The sequence below is a fragment of the Cottoperca gobio genome, unplaced genomic scaffold (genome assembly GCF_900634415.1).
Source record: "Cottoperca gobio unplaced genomic scaffold, fCotGob3.1 fCotGob3_306arrow_ctg1, whole genome shotgun sequence".
Lineage (NCBI taxonomy): Eukaryota > Metazoa > Chordata > Actinopteri > Perciformes > Bovichtidae > Cottoperca > Cottoperca gobio.
The window spans coordinates 64435-79498 of NW_021166916.1; the positions used below are offsets into that span (position 1 = coordinate 64435).

General features: G+C 45.3%; 1 protein-coding gene across 3 annotated transcripts; it reads right to left on the reverse strand.

Annotated features, from left to right (window-relative positions):
* Window positions 1–970: 970 nt before the first annotated feature.
* Window positions 971–4859, reverse strand: LOC115005451 (homeobox protein Nkx-6.1-like). 3 transcript variants are annotated; one of them, XR_003831947.1, is made up of 4 exons: window positions 3385–4859; window positions 2771–2943; window positions 1256–1648; window positions 971–1143 (listed from the first exon to the last, which is right to left on the reverse strand). XR_003831947.1 is itself a non-coding variant. In XM_029427275.1 (3 exons), exons 1-3 carry the CDS (start codon window positions 3908–3910, stop codon window positions 1397–1399), a joined length of 945 nt encoding a protein of 314 aa, XP_029283135.1. In that variant the 5' UTR covers window positions 3911–4859; the 3' UTR covers window positions 1187–1396. The 3 variants fall into 3 exon arrangements, 2 of the variants coding, with proteins under 2 accessions (XP_029283135.1, XP_029283134.1); XM_029427275.1 differs by lacking the exon at window positions 971–1143 and having other exon boundaries at window positions 1187–1648; window positions 3391–4859; XM_029427274.1 differs by lacking the exon at window positions 971–1143 and having other exon boundaries at window positions 1187–1648.
* Window positions 4860–15064: the final 10205 nt, after the last annotated feature.

Here is a 15064-nt window from a genome sequence, read left to right on the forward strand (position 1 = left end):
AATGCAGCAGTGTTTTTGTATTAGTTTGTTTACTTTACGTTTCTATGTAAATTACTTTTACACAAAGAAAGTAAAGAAATATTTGTTCGTACAAGATTTTAAACATTTCGTTATTCTAACAAGGATTTCTGCTCACTTGTGTTTTTTCCAGTTTTCTTTAAAGTGAAAAATAAAATATTTCTACACGTTGGGTTTTAATGAAGAAGGAAATAAATTGGTTAATTTTGCACTTGTGAATATTTTTCTGTGGAAAAGACATTAAAATAAATCTTTAAACAGCTTTAATACTTTAGTCTTTCATTATTATTATTATTATTATTATTATTATATTATTATTATTATTATTATTATACAACACTCAGTTCAGTGTTAATAAATTACATTTCTCTGTTTTATATAAAGATCATTGAAAAATAATTCAGCTTTTTATAGTTCATTAAAATCATCTCAGAAATGTTTAAAAGTTCAGATTTATCTAAAAATAAAAAGAAGAATAAACACAACTAAAGGCCTGAAATGACCTTAGCAGAAAGTCCCATAACAACAATAATAATAACAATAATAATAATAATAATAGGACAATATAATGTCTGTTTTATATAAAGCTCATTAAAAAAATCGTTCTTTAAAATCTTCTCAGATATATTTAAAAGTTTGAATTTATCTCCAAAGAAAATCACATAAAACACAACTAAGTCCCATAATAATAATAATAATAATAACAATAGTAATAATAACAATAACAACAATAGTAATAATAATGCTAGCAATAATAACATATGAATATATTCAACAGCAGCATCGCAGCAAGAAATCAAAAGGTTAAACAATTAATATTAATTAGAATATTCGATTAAATCAGATGATAAATCGACTGTTCCGCCGTTAATTAATGAATTGATTAATGAGTTGATTGATTAATTAATTAGACACGTGTGTTATTAATATGTTCCGGGTGACACAACAAGCAAACATTTGAGTTTTTATTAAATAAAAGTGCATTACATTATGAGCCTCATGATACAACTGCAGACATAAATAACAATGTGAGGGAATATTCGGCTGTATGTACAGGTGCGAGTGGTGCGTTCAGGGGCGAATCAAGAGGCCTTCATGGACCCTTTGAAGTTGTTTTTTGTGTGTCTGCAGTGAATACAAAACGAAATAAAGTGTTTTCAGCTGTACAAAAAAAATCTGGGTTTTTTTTACACATTAAAGATTCACAGCAGGATAATTTCTATTGGATACAACTCACGTTTCTATTTACAAGTTTCTGTTCTGCAGAATGTCCCGACCGGAAGTCCTCCATCCGCGTGCAAAAGAGAGGAAATGTTGAAATGTTTCGACTCCGTGAGTTCGTGTCATTTCCCACAAAAACAAAGAAGCAGCTGCAGAATTACGAGCTGTCGTTGTCCGACGTGTGCAGCTGCAGCAGCGCGGCGCCCGGCTTGTGCTTCTTCAGCAGCAGCTGTGTGAGCTTCTCGTCGTCAGAGTTCGGGTCCAGCGGCTTGTTGTAGTCGTCATCTTCTTCTTCGTTGTCCGACGTCCCCTTCAGCCGCTCCGTCTCCGAGTCCTGCTTCTTCTTCGCGGTGGCCATCTCCGCCGCGTGCTTTTTCCTCCATTTAGTCCGTCTGTTCTGGAACCAAACCTGCACACACACACACACACACACACACACACACACACACACACACACACACACACGCGATGCAGAAGTCAGAAGTTTTCTCATGATTTATAATATCTACAAACTCTGCAGGATTAAGAAAATAAAAAGCTTTGATTTTATATTTCACGCCGCATAAACCGAACTTGAGCATCACACACACACAAACACAATCACACACACACAAACACAATCACACACACACAAACACAATCACACACACACAAACACAATCACACACACACAAACACAATCACACGCACACAAACACAATCACACACACACAAACACAATCACACACACACAAACACAATCACACGCACACAAACACGATCACACGCACACAAACACAATCACACACACACACATGATGCAGAAGTCCGTTCACTTTTCTCATGATTTATCTCACGAAAGCTCTGAAACATCTTCAAACTGAAACTAAATCAAATAAAAAGCTTCGTATATTTAATTCTGCAGAAAGCCTGATTAACACACACACACACACACACACACACACACACACACACACACACACACACACACACACACACACACACACATCTCCGTTCACTTATATTAATATGATGTTAAACGTGATGCTGCTGTGCCACAGCTCGTTAACGCACATGCAGAGGTCCGTTCACTTTTCTCATGCTTTATGTTCTAAAAGCTCTGGAGGCTTAAAACAATTAAAAGTAAAACTAGATTTTATATTTCATGCTGCAGAAATAGAGCTTGGGAATTGTACTTCATTAAAACAAATATAGTTAGAAATATTTAGGTTGTACTACATTAATAATAGAAATTGATTTCTAGCGAATTCCATGGAAAATATGCAATAAAATGTGCTAAAATAAATAAATGTGATGCATTATGGGAGCTCTTTTTGGAGGATAAAAGCATTAACAAATAATACAAAGGCCTCGTGCATTAAATTACATTTCAGCCTAAATGAAAATAAATAAAAGCGGAGACAAAACATCGAAATAATTAAATTAACGGTTGATGCTAAATGTTTAAAGTGAGACTTTAAAATGTGCAGAAAACTGATTTTAAATGCATTAAGGGAAGATTATTTTAGATGTTCGTGAGTTGTTCTCTCACCTTCACTTGGCTCTCCGTCATGCCCAGAGAGTAAGCCAGCCGCGCTCTCTCCGGCCCCGCCAGATATTTAGTTTGTTCAAAAGTCTTTTCCAGAGCGAAGATCTGCTGACCAGAGAACGTGGGTCTGGTGTGTTTCCTTTTCCCATCTTTGTCCAGCAACACGGAGTTATGATCTGAAAGTACAACAGAGCGTAAACCCCAAATATTAAGACAATTATATTCATATTAAACACAATTTATAAAACAATTTCAGAGCATGAGGAATAAAAAGACATCTTTTATAAAACCACTGAGGAGCGCGCGGGATAAAGACAATTAAAACATGCAGTTTTGCACGCAGAATAAATCCAACAGGCCTGTATATATATATATATATATATATATATATATATAGAGATATCTATATATATATATCTATATATACATACATATATATATATATATAGATATATATATCTATATCTATATATAGATATATATATATCTATATATATATATATATATATATATATATATATATTTATAATAATAATAATAATAATAATAATAATAATAATAATAATAATAATAATAATAATAAGATAATTAGAGAAGAATTAAAGAGGAATATTTACACTCACGGGGCGAACACGCGAACCGCGCGTCCCTCCAGTGCGGGCTCTGCATGACTCCCGGCCAGAAGATCGGCGTCCTGCCCGGGAGGTCCGCCAGGGGCTTCGGGTACCGGGCCACAGCCACCGCCGCGGCGGCGCCGGGGCTGAAGTAAAGTCCGGGAGGCGGTGGCGGGCTGAGGCTGCTGAACCGGGGAAGCCCCGAAAAAATCCCCGCCGAGGAGGAGGCGGCGGCGGCCGCTGCGATGGCCGCGGGGGGCCGGCTGAGGATGTCGTTAATTCCGTGAGGGGTGGCGGAGGAGCAGAGCTGCGGGGAGCCGAGCCCAGCCGCGGAGCTCTTCATGCCCGGGGAGGACACGGCCATGCCGCCCGGGTTCGGGGAGGTGGTGGCCGGGGAGGTGGAGGACAGCGGGTACGCCGAGTACAGTGGGGTCTTCATCTCGGTCATGCTGTGCAGAGCTGCTAGAGGGGGGGTGCTGAGGAGGAAGGCGCTCTGTCGGGACCCGTCCATCGGACCCACCGCTAACATTACTACCGGGTCTTTAGGGCCAGAAAACAACTAAACCAGAACCCGCTCCAAAGTCCATCTCAGGCCCGCAGAATCCAGAGGGTGAAAGTCACAGAAACAAAGTGCTGAGCGGCTGCGGGCTGTGCGGGCTGTGCGGGGCGGCGGAGAGATAATAAAACATGATCATCTCTCGTGTCTATTAGCTCTCAGAGCAAACTTTAGAGGGGACAGCACAGCTGGGGGGGCTCTGCACTTATTGGCTGACCGGCCCGTGACGTGGAGCCGACTGGACTTAAGAAGCCTCCTGATTGGCTCAGCAGCTCGGCTCTGGTTCGCTGGATGAACTAATAATAAATAAATAATAACAAAACATATTAGATTTTAAATGGATTTGTGTAAAAGAAGAATGTGGATAAGTCCGCTTGTGTTACAGAATAAATACTATTATTCTTATTATCGATTACTGTTTTCTTTTGTTTGTTAATGTTTGTTTGTGTCTTTTGATTTGTTTGTTTATAGGAAACATCACGTGTCTTGTTATTTTGGAAAATTATGCTTTTTAAAACTGTATTAATTTATTATTGTGATTATTATCGCTTTAATTATTATATTTGTATTTATGTAATCATTTATTTGTATTGATTAACATAAAGAGTGTTCTTCTTGTGTCTTTTGATTTCTGTTTGTATTAAACATCACATGTCTTGTTATTTTGGATGATTATCGTTTTAATTGATTACTTTATGTATTTATTTAAAGAATGTTCTTGTAGTATCTTTTAACATTATGTTTTTTTATTTAAAAGAAGCATCACAAGTTTTGATATTTTTGAAAATTATATTTTACAATATGAAACAAAAGAAGTAATGGTATTGTTATTAATACTATAATTATAACTGTTTTGTATTAATTAATTAATTCTTATATTTATCATTGTTTTCAAATAACATATTTTATTTATTTGTTTAATCTAATTTATTGTTATTGTTCATTATCACAATGTATTTTATTTATTGTCATGAGCAAATGTTTTTCTAATGAGAAAGTGTTGTAGAGATGAAATGTTATTAAAACTAATGTGTTAAATTATATATAATAATAATAATAATAATAATAATAATAATAATAATAATAATAATAATAATATAAGTGAATAAATTATTAAAAGTTCAAAGTAATTTGAATATTAGGACTTTAATGAGGTTTTAGGTCTTAAACTAAAATGACCAATTACTTTAATATGTTTTTACTTCTAAAGTAATTTAAATGAATGTTTATTCTTCATTAATATTCAACCTTTAAAGAAACAAGATGCATCATCAGCGTATACGTTGACTTTCTGTCCTTTCATCGAAATATAAGAAAATATTTTTATATAAGAAAATATAATAAAAATATAATATTTTTGTCTTTTTTTATTTATAAACATTAAAAAAAACTCAGACTGTAGATAAACATGTAACTTTAGATGCATTTATATTCTAACCAGTAGGGGGCGCCCTTCAGCAGAAATAAACTTCTAATTTAACTTTATGGGATTTCTTTAAGGAAGTTTTCCCTTGTGTGATGCGAGGGTCTGAGGACAGAGGGTCTGAGGACAGAGGGTCTAAGGACAGAGGGTCTAAGGACAGAGGGTCTGAGGACAGAGGGTCTAAGGACAGAGGGTCTGAGGACAGAGGGTCTGAGGACAGAGGGTCTGAGGACAGAGGGTCTAAGGACAGAGGGTCTGAGGACAGAGGGTCTAAGGACAGAGGGTCTGAGGACAGAGGGTGTGAGGACAGAGGGTCTGAGGACAGAGGGTCTAAGGACAGAGGGTCTGAGGACAGAGGGTCTAAGGACAGAGGGTCTGAGGACGGTCTGAGGACAGAGGGTCTAAAGACAGAGGGTCTAAAGACAGAGGGTCTAAAGACAGAGGGTCTGAGGACAGAGGGTCTGAGGACAGAGGGTCTGAGGACAGAGGGTCTGAGGACAGAGGGTCTAAGGACAGAGGGTCTAAGGACAGAGGGTCTGAGGACAGAGGGTCTAAGGACAGAGGGTCTGAGGACAGAGGGTCTGAGGACAGAGGGTCTGAGGACAGAGGGTCTAAAGACAGAGGGTGTAAGGACAGAGGGTGTAAGGACAGAGGGTCTAAGGACAGAGGGTCTGAGGACAGAGGGTGTCGTAACCTGTACAGTCTGTAAACACTGAGACAAATGTATAATTTGTGATATCGGGCTATATCAATACATTTGATTTGATTGGATATCTTTATGAATATTAGAAAAATACGTTTTTTGAATAATAACTTTCAATGTGAATCTCAATATTTATCTTAATTTTATAATTATTTTCAATTCTATGTCGCAAGAAGTAACATTATGAGACTTGGATATCAAAAGGTTTTTATATTTTTATGTTATTTTAGGCCATAAGACACACTTCAGGGGCGTTTTACACTAATTGATCGGAGTTAGTCGGAGTTAGTCAGAGTTAGTCGGAGTTAGTCTGAGTGAGTCTGAGTTAGTCAGAGTTAGTCAGAGTTAGTCAGAGTTAGTAGGAGTTAGTCAGCGTTAGTCGGAGTTAGTCTGAGTGAGTCTGAGTTAGTCAGAGTTAGTCAGAGTTAGTAGGAGTTAGTCAGCGTTAGTCGGAGTTAGTCTGAGTGAGTCAGAGTTAGTCAGAGTTAGTCAGAGTTAGTCAGAGTTAGTCAGAGTTAGTCAGAGTTAGTAGGAGTTAGTCAGCGTTAGTCGGAATTAGTCTGAGTTAGTCGGAGTTAGTAGGAGTTAGGAGTTAGTCAGAGTTAGTCAGAATTAGTCTGAGTTAGTCAGCGTTAGTCAGAGTTAGTCGGAATTAGTCTGACTTAGTCTGACTTAGTCTGAGTTAGTCTGAGTTAGTAGGAGTTAGTCTGAGTTAGTCTGAGTTAGTCGGAGTTAGTCGGAGTTAGTCGGAGTTAGTCGGACTTAGTTTGAGTTAGTCAGAGTTAGTAGGAGTTAGTCTGAGTTAGTTTGAGTTAGTCAGAGTTAGTAGGAGTTAGTAGGAGTTAGTCTGAGTTAGTCTGAGTTAGTAGGAGTTAGTTTGAGTTAGTCAGAGTTAGTAGGAGTTAGTAGGAGTTAGTCTGAGTTAGTCTGAGTTAGTCGGACTTAGTTTGAGTTAGTCAGAGTTAGTAGGAGTTAGTAGGAGTTAGTCTGAGTTAGTCTGAGTTAGTAGGAGTTAGTCTGAGTTAGTCAGAGTTAGTAGGAGTTAGTCTGAGTTAGTCAGAGTTAGTTGGGGCTAGTCGGAGTACGCACGCTACATGTAAACAGGAATATTAATTTAAAGTCTTCCAAATAAATGCAGAAAGCTGAATATTTTATGCTGGTAAACATAGTCAGTGCGTCTGTAAGGTCGTCTGTGGTCAGCCGGCAGGAAACATGCAAACATATTAGCTCATTAGGGGTTGAGCTAGTTCGGCAGCTAGGTGACCCTAACCTTAGAGGTCGTCGTGTCGAAAGTCTCGGTAATCGTTCATAAACTATCCCAAAGTTCAGTTCACACAGATTAAAATGAACTAGTTTCAAAACCTGTGCATATAAAATCCATGCTCGTGCACGTGAACAGATGCAGGATGGTCAGCGACCTCCGGTCGGAAACATGACCCTAGTGCAGAAGTTTCTTAATGCTGCTCCTCTGTAACATCCAACAGGAGACTCCTCTGTAACATCCAGCAGGAGGAGACTCCTCTGTAACATCCAGCAGGAGACTCCTCTGTAACATCCAGCAGGAGACTCCTCTGTAACATCCAGCAGGAGACTCCTCTGTAACATCCAACAGGAGACTCCTCTGTAACATCCAGCAGGAGACTCCTCTGTAACATCCAGCAGGAGACTCCTCTGTAACATCCAACAGGAGACTCCTCTGTAACATCCAGCAGGAGGAGACTCCTCTGTAACATCCAGCAGGAGGAGACATAATCTGTAACATCCAGCAGGAGGAGACTCCTCTGTAACATCCAGCAGGAGACTCCTCTGTAACATCCAGCAGGAGGAGACTCCTCTGTAACATCCAGCAGGAGACTCCTCTGTAACATCCAGCAGGAGGAGACTCATCTGTAACATCCAGCAGGAGGAGACTCATCTGTAACATCCAGCAGGAGGAGACTCCTCTGTAACATCCAGCAGCAGGAGACTCCTCTGTAACATCCAGCAGGAGGAGACTCATCTGTAACATCCAGCAGCAGGAGACTCCTCTGTAACATCCAGCAGGAGGAGACTCATCTGTAACATCCAGCAGCAGGAGACTCCTCTGTAACATCCAGCAGGAGGAGACTCCTCTGTAACATCCAGCAGGAGGAGACTCCTCTGTAACATCCAGCAGGAGGAGACTCCTCTGTAACATCCAGCAGGAGGAGACTCCTCTGTAACATCCAGCAGCAGGAGACTCCTCTGTAACATCCAGCAGCAGGAGACTCCTCTGTAACATCCAGTAAGAGGAGACTCCTCTGTAACATCCAGCAGCAGGAGACTCCTCTGTAACATCCATTAGGGGAGACTCCTCTGTAACATCCAGCAGGAGGAGACTCCTCTGTAACATCCAGCAGGAGGAGACTCCTCTGTAACATCCAGCAGGAGGAGACTCCTCTGTAACATCCAGCAGGAGGAGACTCCTCTGTAACATCCAGCAGGAGGAGACTCCTCTGTAACATCCAGCAGGAGGAGACTCCTCTGTAACATCCAGTAAGAGGAGACTCCTCTGTAACATCCAGCAGGAGGAGACTCCTCTGTAACATCCAGCAGCAGGAGACTCCTCTGTAACATCCAGCAGGCAGGAGACTCCTCTGTAACATCCAGCAGGCAGGAGACTCCTCTGTAACATCCAGCAGAGGAGACTCCTCTGTAACATCCAGCAGGAGGAGACTCCTCTGTAACATCCAGCAGGAGGAGACTCCTCTGTAACATCCAGCAGCAGGAGACTCCTCTGTAACATCCCAGCAGGAGACTCCTCTGTAACATCCAGCAGGAGGACTCCTCTGTAACATCCAGCAGGAGGAGGACTCTCTGTAACATCCAGCAGAGGAGACTCCTCTGTAACATCCAGCAGGAGACTCCTCTGTAACATCCACAGCAGGAGACTCCTCTGTAAATCAGCCAGCAGGAGACTCCTCTGTAACATCCAGCAGCAGGAGACTCCTCTGTAACATCCAGCAGCAGGAGACTCCTCTGTAACATCCAGCAGGAGGAGACTCCTCTGTAACATCCAGCAGCAGGAGACTCCTCTGTAACATCCAGCAGGAGACTCCTCTGTAACATCCAGCAGCAGGAGACTCCTCTGTAACATCCAGCAGCAGGAGACTCCTCTGTAACATCCAGCAGGAGGAGACTCCTCTGTAACATCCAGCAGGAGGAGACTCCTCTGTAACATCCAGCAGGAGGAGACTGCTCTGTAACATCCAGCAGCAGGAGACTCCTCTGTAACATCCAGCAGCAGGAGACTCCTCTGTAACATCCAGCAGGAGGAGACTCCTCTGTAACATCCAGCAGCAGGAGACTCCTCTGTAACATCCAGCAGGAGGAGACTCCTCTGTAACATCCAGCAGCAGGAGACTCCTCTGTAACATCCAGCAGGAGACTCCTCTGTAACATCCAGCAGCAGGAGACTCCTCTGTAACATCCAGCAGCAGGAGACTCCTCTGTAACATCCAGCAGCAGGAGACTCCTCTGTAACATCCAGCAGAGACTCCTCTGTAACATCCAGCAGCAGGAGACTCCTCTGTAACATCCAGCAGCAGGAGACTCCTCTTGTAACATCCCATCAGGAGGAGACTCCTCTGTAACATCCAGCATGCAGGAGACTCCTCTGTAACATCCAGGCAGCAGGAGACTCCTCTGTAACAATCCAGCAGCAGGAGACTCCTCTGTAACATCCAGCAGGAGACTCCTCTGTAACATCCCAGCAGGAGAACTCCTCTGTAACATCCAGCAGCAGGAGACTCCTCTGTAACATCCAGCAGCAGGAGACTCCTCTGTAACATCCAGCAGCAGGAGACTCCTCTGTAACATCCAGCAGGAGAGACTCCTCTGTAACATCCAGCAGGAGGAGACTCCTCTGTAACATCCAGCAGTAGGAGACTCCTCTGTAACATCCAGCAGGGAGGAGACTCCTCTGTAACATCCAGCAGCAGGAGACTCCTCTGTAACATCCAGCAGGAGGAGACTCCTCTGTAACATCCAGCGCAGGAGACTCCTCTGTAACATCCAGCAGCAGAGACTCCTCTGTAACATCCAGCAGCAGGAGACTCCTCTGTAACATCCAGCAGCAGGAGACTCCTCTGTAACATCCAGCAGCAGGAGACTCCTCTGTAACATCCAGCAGAGGAGACTCCTCTGTAACATCCAGCTCCGCAGCAGGAGACTCCTCTGTAACATCCAGCAGGAGGAGACTCCTCTGTAACATCCAGCAGGAGGAGACTCCTCTGTAACATCCAGCAGGAGGAGACTCCTCTGTAACATCCAGCAGGAGGAGACTCCTCTGTAACATCCAGCAGAGGAGACTCCTCTGTAACATCCAGCAGGAGGAGACTCCTCTGTAACATCCAGCAGAGGAGACTCCTCTGTAACATCCAGCAGCAGGAGACTCCTCTGTAACATCCAGTAAGCAGGAGACTCCTCTGTAACATCCAGCAGGAGGAGACTCCTCTGTAACATCCAGCAGAGGAGACTCCTCTGTAACATCCAGCAGGAGGAGACTCCTCTGTAACATCCAGCAGGAGACTCCTCTGTAACATCCAGCAGGAGATCCTCTGTAACAATCCAGCAGGAGACTCCTCTGTAACATCCAGCAGAGGAGACTCCTCTGTAACATCCAGCAGGAGACTCCTCTGTAACATCCAGCAGCAGGAGACTCCTCTGTAACATCCAGCAGCAGGAGACTCCTCTGTAACATCCAGCAGGAGGAGACTCCTCTGTAACATCCAGCAGAGGAGACTCCTCTGTAACATCCAGCAGGAGGAGACTCCTCTGTAACATCCAGCAGGAGGACTCCTCTGTAACATCCAGCAGGAGGAGACTCCTCTGTAACATCCAGCAGCAGGAGACTCCTCTGTAACATCCAGCAGGGAGACTCCTCTGTAACATCCAGCAGCAGGAGACTCCTCTGTAACATCCAGCAGCAGGAGACTCCTCTGTAACATCCAGTAGAGGAGACTCCTCTGTAACATCCAGCAAGGAGGAGACTCCTCTGTAACATCCAGCAGCAGGAGACTCCTCTGTAACATCCAGCAGCAGGAGACTCCTCTGTAACATCCAGCAGCAGGAGACTCCTCTGTAACATCCAGCAGGAGAGACTCCTCTGTAACATCCAGCAGCAGGAGACTCCTCTGTAACATCCAGCAGGAGACTCCTCTGTAACATCCAGCAGGAGGAGACTCCTCTGTAACATCCACAGCAGGAGACTCCTCTGTAACATCCAGCAGGAGACTCCTCTGTAACATCCAGCAGCAGGAGACTCCTCTGTAACATCCAGCAGCAGGAGACTCCTCTGTAACATCCAGAAGCAGGAGACTCCTCTGTAACATCCATGCAGGAGGAGACTCCTCTGTAACATCCAGCAGCAGGAGACTCCTCTGTAACATCCAGCAGGAGGAGACTCCTCTGTAACTATTCCTAGCAGGAGGAGACTCCTCTGTAACATCCAGCAGGAGGAGACTCCTCTGTAACATCCAGCAGGAGGAGACTCCTCTGTAACATCCAGTCAGAGGAGACTCCTCTGTAACATCCAGCAGGAGGAGACTCCTCTGAACATCCAGCAGGCAGGAGACTCCTCTGTAACATCCAGCAGCAGGAGACTCCTCTGTAACATCAGCCAGCAGGAGGAGACTCCTCTGTAACATCCAGCAGGAGGAGACTCCTCTGTAACATCCAGCCGGAGGAGACTCCTCTGTAACATCCAGCAGAGGAGACTCCTCTGTAACATCCAGCAGCAGGAGACTCCTCTGTAACATCCAGCAGGAGACTCCTCTGTAACATCCAGCAGGAGACTCCTCTGTAACATCCAGCAGAGGAGACTCCTCTGTAACATCCAGCAGAGGAGACTCCTCTGTAACATCCAGCAGCAGGAGACTCCTCTGTAACATCCAGCAGGAGACTCCTCTGTAACATCCAGCAGCAGGAGACTCCTCTGTAACATCCAGCAGCAGGAGACTCCTCTGTAACATCCAGCAGGAGGAGACTCCTCTGTAACATCCAGCAGCAGGAGACTCCTCTGTAACATCCAGCAGGAGACTCCTCTGTAACATCCAGCAGCAGGAGACTCCTCTGTAACATCCAGCAGCAGGAGACTCCTCTGTAACATCCAGCAGGAGGAGACTCCTCTGTAACATCCAGCAGGAGGAGACTCCTCTGTAACATCCAGCAGAGGAGACTCCTCTGTAACATCCAGCAGGAGGAGACTCCTCTGTAACATCCAGCAGCAGGAGACTCCTCTGTAACATCCAGCAGGAGGAGACTCCTCTGTAACATACAGCAGGAGGGACTCCTCTGTAACATCCAGCAGAGGAGACTCCTCTGTAACATCCAGCAGAGGAGACTCCTCTGTAACATCCAGCAGGAGGAGACTCCTCTGTAACAATCCAGCAGAGGAGACTCCTCTGTAACATCCAGCAGGAGGAGACTCCTCTGTACACTCCATCAGGCAGGGAGACTCCTCTGTAAACATCCAGGCAGCAGGGAGACTTCCTCTGTAACATCCGCAGCGAGGAGACTCCTCTGTTAACAATCCAGCAGCAGGAGACTCCCTCTGTAACATCCAAAGGAGCAGCAGGAAGAACGCCTCTGTAACATCCGCAGGCAGGAAGACTCCTCTGTAACATCCAGCAGGAGGAGACTCCGTCTGTAACATCCAGCAGCAGGAGACTCCTCTGTAACATCCAGCAGGCAGGAGACTCCTCTGTAACATCCAGGACTCCATCAGCAGGAGACTCCTCTGTAACATCCAGCAGCAGGAGACTCCTCGGTAACAATCAGCAGCAGATACTCCCTCTGTAACATCCAGCACAGGAGACTCCTCTGTAACAATCCAGCAGAGGAGACGCCTCTGTAAGCATCCAGCAGCAGGAGACTCCTCTGTAACATCCAGCAGGAGACTCCTCTGTAACATCCAGCAGCAGGAGACTCCTCTGTAACATCCAGCAGCAGGAGACTCCTCTGTAACATCCAGTAAAGGAGACTCCTCTGTAACATCCTGCAGGAGGAGACTCCTCTGTAACATCCAGCAGCAGGAGACTCCTCTGTAACATCCAGCAGGAGGAGACTCCTCTGTAACATCCAGCAGGAGACTCCTCTGTAACATCCAGCAGGAGACTCCTCTGTAACATCCAGCAGGAGGAGACTCCTCTGTAACATCCAGCAGCAGGAGACTCCTCTGTAACATCCAGCAGGAGGAGACTCCTCTGTAACATCCAGCAGCAGGAGACTCCTCTGTAACATCCAGCAGCAGGAGACTCCTCTGTAACATCCAGCAGCAGGAGACTCCTCTGTAACATCCAGCAGCAGGAGACTCCTCTGTAACATCCAGCAGCAGGAGACTCCTCTGTAACATCCAGCAGGAGGAGACTCCTCTGTAACAATCCAGCAGGAGGAGACTCCTCTGTAACATCCAGCAGCAGGAGACTCCTCTGTAACATCCAGCAGGAGGAGACTCCTCTGTAACATAACATCCAGCAGGCAGGAGACTCCTCTGTTAACATCCAGCAGGAGAGACTCCTCTGTAACATCCAGCAGCAGGAGACTCCTCTGTAACACATCCAGCAGGAGGAGACTCCTCTGTAACATCCAGCAGCAGGAGACTCCTCTGTAACATCCAGCATGAGGACTCCCTCTGTAACATCCAGCAGCAGGAGACTCCTCTGTAACATCCAGCAGCAGGAGACTCCTCTGTAACATCCAGCAGAGGAGACTCCTCTGTAACATCCAGCAGGCAGGAGACTCCTCTGTAACATCCAGCAGGAGACTCCTCTGTACATCCGGCAGGCAGGAGACTCCTCTGTAACATCGCAGCAGAGAGACTCCTCTGTAACATCCAGCAGGAGACTCCTCTGTAACATCCAGCAGGGAGACTCCTCTGTAACTCCAGCAGCAGGAGACTCCTCTGTAACATCCACAGCAGGAGACTCCTCTGTAACATCCAGTCAGCAGGAGACTCCCTGTAACATCCGCAGGAAGGAGACTCCTCTGTAACATCCAGCAGCAGGAGACTCCTCTGTAACATCCAGCAGGCAGGAGACTCCTCTGTAACATCCAGCAGCCAGGAGACTCCTCTGTAACATCCAGCAGGAGGAGCTCCTCTGTAACATCAGCAGCAGGAGACTTCCTCTGTAACATCCAGCAGCAGGAGACTCCTCTGTAACATCCAGCAGCAGGAGACTCCTCTGTAACATCCAGCAGAGGAGACTCCTCTGTAACATCCAGCAGCAGGAGACTCCTCTGTAACATCCAGCAGGAGAGACTCCTCTGTACATCCAGCAGCAGGAGACTCCTCTGTAACATCCAGCAGCAGGAGACTCCTCTGTAACATCCAGCAGCAGGAGACTCCTCTGTAACATCCAGCAGGAGGAGACTCCTCTGTAACATCCAGCAGCAGGAGACTCCTCTGTAACATCCAGCAGAGGAGACTCCTCTGTAACATCCAGCAGCAGGAGACTCCTCTGTAACATCCAGCAGCAGGAGACTCCTCTGTAACATCCAAGCAGGAGGACTCCTCTGTAACATCCGCAGCAGGAGACCTCCTCTGTAACATCCAGCAGGCAGGAGACTCCTCTGTAACATCCAGCCAGCAGGAGACTCCTCTGTAAGCATGTGAACATCAGCAGCAGGAGACTCCTCTGTAACATCCAGCAGGAGGAGACTCCTCTGTAACATCCAGCAGGAGGAGACTCCTCTGTAACATCCAGCAGCAGGAGACTCCTCTGTAACATTCCAGCAGGAGAGACTCTCTGTAACATCCAGCAGCAGAGACTCCTCTGTAACATCCAGCAGAGGAGACTCCTCTGTAACATCCAGCAGCAGGAGACTCTCTGTAACATCCAGCAGCAGGAGACTCCTCTGTAACATCCAGAGCAGGAGACTCCTCTGTAACATCCAGCAGGAGACTCCTCTGTAAACTCCAGCAGCAGGAGACTCCTCTGTAACATCCAGCAGAGGAGACTCCTCTGTAACATCCAGCAGGGGA